This window comes from Euprymna scolopes, chromosome 1 (assembly GCF_053919585.1).
Source record: "Euprymna scolopes isolate OS-2025 chromosome 1, ASM5391958v1, whole genome shotgun sequence".
Lineage (NCBI taxonomy): Eukaryota > Metazoa > Mollusca > Cephalopoda > Sepiida > Sepiolidae > Euprymna > Euprymna scolopes.
The window spans coordinates 63,673,172-63,679,259 of record NC_136482.1 but is presented as its reverse complement, the minus strand read 5'-3'; the positions used below and the strand labels follow the sequence as shown (position 1 = coordinate 63,679,259).

At 35.0% G+C, this 6,088-nt stretch overlaps 1 protein-coding gene across 5 annotated transcripts in view; it reads right to left on the bottom strand.

Moving 5' to 3' along the window:
- Positions 1 to 2,087: 2,087 nt before the first annotated feature.
- Positions 2,088 to 6,088, bottom strand: part of LOC145299849 (uncharacterized) — a 102,779-nt gene continuing 98,778 nt past the window's right edge. For 4 of the 5 annotated variants that reach the window (XM_080144442.1, XM_080144465.1, XM_080144457.1 and 1 more), the window contains one exon: positions 4,276 to 4,681. In XM_080144442.1, the coding sequence (XP_080000568.1) occupies positions 4,675 to 4,681 (7 nt within the window). In that variant the 3' untranslated portion in view covers positions 4,276 to 4,674. Of the gene's footprint in view, positions 2,498 to 4,275; positions 4,682 to 6,088 lie in introns of those variants that run through there. The other variant, XM_080144449.1, reaches the window with a different exon arrangement.

Sequence of the window (6,088 nt, the reverse complement as noted above, 5' to 3'; positions counted from 1 at the left end):
TCACTGGTTCCAGCTGGCAGCAGACTTCACCTGGGGATTTAGCCTCAGGATGAAGGTGAGTACTACCAGCTAACATAGCAATCTTTCAAACTCCCATTTGTTTCCACGTGTGGTACCCAAACGAACATTGCAATGACACACATACGACAACACGTAAACACACTGAACATACAATGACACACATACGACAACACGTAAACACACTGAATACCTTTCCCTTTCTTTCTCCTTCAACAGGCTTGACTAAAGTCTAATCTTCATCTCCACATCAGAAACTCTTTTTATGACTACTATAAATACAAGCATGCACGAACACTCCTTCAACAAGCTGGCATGATATTAAATCTTTACACAAAACCACTTCCACCTACTAACCCGTTCTTGTTCTACTAATGCTGCTAAAAAAGATGACAAATAAAGTTGCTAATTAATATAGAACGAAACTCCATTTTGTTGTCTCTTATTTTATACTATTTTCCAGTTCAATCCAAACACTGATAGTACAAAAGTGATTCATCGATGATTCATGATCAGCTAGAAGACTGGACATGTTTTATCAATTGCTATTTTCGTTCACTTGTAAGCTTGAACCTGACTCACCATGACCGTGTCCATGATTTCTTCTTGCAAATTAGCCAATTCGTTGACCACTTCTTCTAAAGCCAACTGACTATTTTTATCACTTGTTAGTTAACACAAATTTTAGTCGAAAAATTTACATGTAAATAAATAATATTGCGTAACAAATATTTTGTATCCTAGACAAAATGTGATTTTGGGTTAATTTTATGGTGTAAAATTCAAATATGATATCAATTTTTTCCTTTGTTTTGTCTACAGTGCAATTAACATTTTTAACATTTAAAAGATTGATGCTTGCGTAGTCTTACTGTTTTTGTTTTGCAGTTATGTTATTCATTTTTTCTATCATGTCAAGATTTTTGTCTACAGTGCAGTTACGTTTTTAACATGCATTTACAAGACTGGTAAAAGACCGGCGTTTACTTAGCCTTACTGTTAATAAGAAAAGTGTAGTTTTAGAAAGAAATCTTACCTTTTAGAAATCGAATTAAATCAAAATTGGTGCACTTAATATTAAATATTCATTCACAAATAGATATGAACAAAGTATTTCCATTCATACGTGATCCGGCAGTAGAATGAAAATAATAGGTTTGCAATCAATGCGATGACTATTAATAGATTGCCTTGATATCATCTTCAAGCTTAGATTATATTCTATAAATAAACTAGATAAATAAATCAGTAGACATTTCTTACCATAACTTCTACAAATGGTAACATGCCACTGCGTAATGATATGTTTAGGAATAATTTATCAAGTGAATTCTACCTATATTCTAAGTATGCAAGTAAACATATACGCTGATATCACACACCTATATTAATATGCATATATTTTGTTTATGCATACTTAGCATTATGTATATAAAGTTTTTCCTTATGCCTAACTCCAGCTCTGCCACTGATGTCCAGCTACCTGTTCCAGTGCTAACTGACATCTAGCTATCCATTTCCAATGCTCACCAATGTCCAGCTACCCATATCAGTACTCACTACTATCCGTACCAGTGCCCACTGACGTCCAGTTATCCATGCCACGGTGCTGAGAGAATCTCAACCCCGCAAGTTGCCTGTTCTCGCTGCAACTGATCCTGATATCCATTATACTAAATTTGACCTTTTTCTTGGTAACCAATAAAACACAATATCCTATTGTCTTAAACTGAACATCTGTGTTTGTCATCTTTCTTTGCAATTGCCATTACTTTTTACCATATGTCTACTTTATTAGTTGTACAGTCAATTGGGACTTTTACATGCTCACGGTCACCATCACTGAGTCTAATAAGACCCAAAGTTCCTTCAACCAGGCAATTCTAATTGAGAATCGTCTCTATGGCCAAAATGATCACTTGTCCAGGTTGTGTTGTTTGCAGTATCTCCACTCTTGAAAGGATCGTTCATCCATGCGGTGTTGCTGTGCCTCTACTATAAAAAATGATCACTATAAAAGATACTTCGTCAAACGAACATTCCAAAAGAAGGAAAAGACAACAAGTCTATCTGTTCTAGATATATATGTATTGTATAAATAATTAACGATGAATTTGAAATAATTTGTACAAAGTTCGTCTGTTCACAAAAGAAAATCAAAAAAAAATATGTGTTCTTGATTTTCATATGCTGATGCTTTCTCATTGACACATGTTTATGTACTTTGATGAATACACTGCTTTCTGCTATCTCATGCAACTTCAGTTTATAATTGGCCAAAATGAGTTTGAAGTCATCATACAACTTCTTAACCAATGTTTCAGATGCAGCAGAGTTTGAATAATATGTGACCTTCTCATGTAGTAGAACCCAGTCTGATCACTTCCCTGGTCACACCCAGTCAGTTTTCAATTGTGGTTGGGTGTTTTTTCTTGAGTCGAGGGTTCATATGCCATTCGTTTTGCAGGTCGATCATATGCTGAAAAAACAGTAACTCAAAAGATTACCAACCAGCAGCAAAAGACAATTCAGTTCACAAAAAACAAAAAAAACTTCGTTTTTTTCTGTACTAATTATTCAGCCCAAAGAAAAAAAAATATACAAATATCCAATTTCTTTTTACAAGATTTTATGATTCATTTAAAGTGTCTCTCGGATTCCAACTTCTCTTCAGTTAACGGGTGGCAGCGGGTGAGAGGCAGAGGGAGAGGTGGCTGGGTGACTTTTCTCTCAAGTGTATTTCAAAGCTTATCTCCAAACTCTGAAGCTTAACTTCAACTCAATTGCTCTTTCTTGCTTCTGCACGGGCTTAAATATGGATGGTTGGAGTGGGTAAGTTCCATCCTAGACGCTCCAGGCAGCCAATCATCATCCAATCCGACACACCTTGGTTCCCTTTGATTGGATAGTTGGCTACCTCTCTCCCACATCCAGATTAGGCAATTTCCACTGACGATTTCCCATGGATCTCGTCTCATGCACTCAAAGACTTTATCCTTGACCCCTGGGTCAGGTTAAAAACCACGGTAGACAAAACATAACCGGCATTGTTTTTCTCAATTTATGCACCTGCATTCAGCAAGTTATTTGTTATTATATCAAACTCTAAGTCGTTTCTGTATTTGATATATTAGAAATCTATTAGGTCACCTGTTGTTGTCCAGGAGAGCTTATCTAATAAAGCTTCAATCCGGTAACAATTTTACTCTTTTAATGTCGCCATTCTGCTTTTTAATATCACCAATTGCTCCCCTTTAAGGGGTTAGTTACAATACTTATCAAGACATTGCTTTGCATGAACAATAATTTTTCCTATCAGAAAGCATTACTTTAACAACACATGAAATTCAAATTTTTTCCATTATTTTGAAAATTTGCAACAGTAGCTCTACTTAAATAACTGTTATTTGTAAATCAATAATCTGATTGGGCTCAAATTTTAACATGTGCCATTTGAAGGTTAGTACTTTATAGAAGTAATATGCATTTTTATTAGTGGTGCCATCTATTATACCAGGTCAAGGACTTATAGAGTGATGTGTTAATACAGATTGTTTTGAAAAAGGACAGATATATGGCAAGCATCTGATCAGGAAAAGGAGATGTCGATTCAGGAATGATCAAGTGTGATAACTAGAATGCAGCTGCAGAGCTCATTTCACAGTAAAACAAATGGATTTAGTTAAGAACTGAACAAAGTTGTCTGAAGATGAAGGAGGAGCTACTGATCAAATATCAGCAATGCTAGTCAACAGCTAGTGTAGTTAGAATGTAGTGAACTACGACTATGATGCTGCTATGGTATACTTCCCTTATTTCTCTCTTTCTCCCTACTCTTCTATTTTTCCCTTCTTTTTTTCTCTCAACGTCACCAGAAGTTTCAGCCAATCGGAATAGAGGACTGTCTCGGAGGGAGATACAAAGAAGAAATCTCTCTCAGACATGCGGAAATGATAGAAGCATCAACACGCGACGGACCAATTTCCCTGGGTAAAGACTTTTATCAAAGAAATGTACCGTCCTCTTTGTACCCCTATATCTTGGAAACCTTTATAAAACATCATCAATTCTAAAGTTTCGTCGCACTTAATTATGACCCGATGTTTTCTTTTCCACGACCGTTCTTTTTCAGCACTCTTGTTCTCTCTCTAATTTCGGAGGTTCCCCGAAAAGGGGACCGACCGAAATGGTGACCTTTTTTCAAACGTCGTTAAAAGCTATGGTAACCATTATAAGAACATCAACAAAAGCAGCTGATCAAGTCAACGTCTTTACCAAACAGATATAACAATTCAGAACGTAATATTGTCAATAATAGTATAACATATATGAATGTCTTAAGGTAATAAACTGGTTCATAATGTTTTGTTTTTTTTTAAATTAAAACAGCTGAATAGTCTTTATTTCAATTCTCAAAAGTATAAATTTTTTAAAATACATGTTTATTTTCCCATGTAAATTTGCAGTTTCAGCAAAAGTTTATTAAAAAAGCAAGACCAAAGCTTTATATCTGTATATGTATTATTGTAAATAAATCAACCAGAGTAGAAATAATGTCAAATCAGACGAATGCTTTGTCTTTCAATCTTTCTTTGTTGATCTTGCCTTGTCATATGAAATGTTCTTCTTTTCATGAAGTATGTTCTCCATTTCTCTTCATTTTCTTCAAAACAAAATGAAAAATATACGAAAAATTAATGAAAGTTGAGGTAAAAAAAATTTACCAAAGCAGTGGATAAAAATATTTTAAGTTTTCAAAATGTATGCATTTTCCCACCATATTTGCTTAAATCTCTTACTTTTGTTATTTGGTTATTTCTTAGACATGTTTTAAAGTTAAAACAACAGTCTTGATTAGTTTTTTTTTCTGCTACCCCCCCACCCCGCTCTGTATTGTTATCCAAATTCGTTGTTCACATTCTTTTATCCACAATATTCAATTGGTCAACCCATTTTAGATTTTAAACTGCTTAGAAAATTAGAGGGAGAACGGAGAGGGAGGAAATGGGATGAAAAAGAGTTAGCTGCCCCTTAATTTTAAAATAATCAATCTGTTAAAATATTGCATTTCAACACACATTTAAGTAGAATTTAAAATTCCACACCTCAGCTAAATCTCTGGCTTGCTTTGGGTAGGATTGAAACCACTATCTTCAGACAATACTCACCTGGAACTGTAGAGATTCAACACCTCTATCCACTAGGCCATGGGCCAAAGGTCTGGTATGAAGAGCTTTTCATAAAAATTAAATCCTATGGTATTTCTGGACGAATACTCAACATAATAAGATCCTTTCTAGACAAAGGAAAATCCAGGAAAATCCAGGTTGTCCTCAATGACTATACATTCAAATAACATGATATTAATGCAGGTATGCTGAAGTAGTCGATATATGACCATTTATTATTCCTAATATTCATAAATGACTTCCTTAATAAAATTGCTTGTGAGATGGGTATATTTGTTGATGACACTGTGCTCTATAGTAAACATGAGAACAAAATGAATGAACACATATCCAAAGCAATAGCACAAACCCTAGAAAATGACCTTCAGTCTGTTGTGGAATAAGGTAATATTTAATGCTTCTGAGACTAAGCTTATTTCCTTTAACAACTACAAAAAAAAAACTTCTTTTGTGGATTGTTATTATTGTCGTGGATATTTTTTTGTTTACTTGTGTTCACCCCAAACAAGGCATATTGCCACTTGGACCTTAGGGGCTACTATTTGAGACCATGCTTACAGAGGACTATGTAAGAAGATGAACAAGATGTCATTTTACATTACATTTAAACGTCTATATGTCAGTTCAGGAAGCAGGAAGCAGAGAGAGAATTCCAAAATGTAGCAATCTGAGGAAAGAGGTTATTAGAGTGGAAGGCTTTCCAGCATCTAAAGCAGCAGGATGGGATTTTTTTTTTTTTTTTTTTTTACATAGGCATCACATTATCAAGGCCAAGAGGCCACTCAAGGATAAGGGTTAAAGAGTGTACAGTAGAAATTGGACATTATAGTAGGGGAAGTCGGGGTAAGTTGAGCATAGGGGTAAGTTGAGCCACCCCCTTT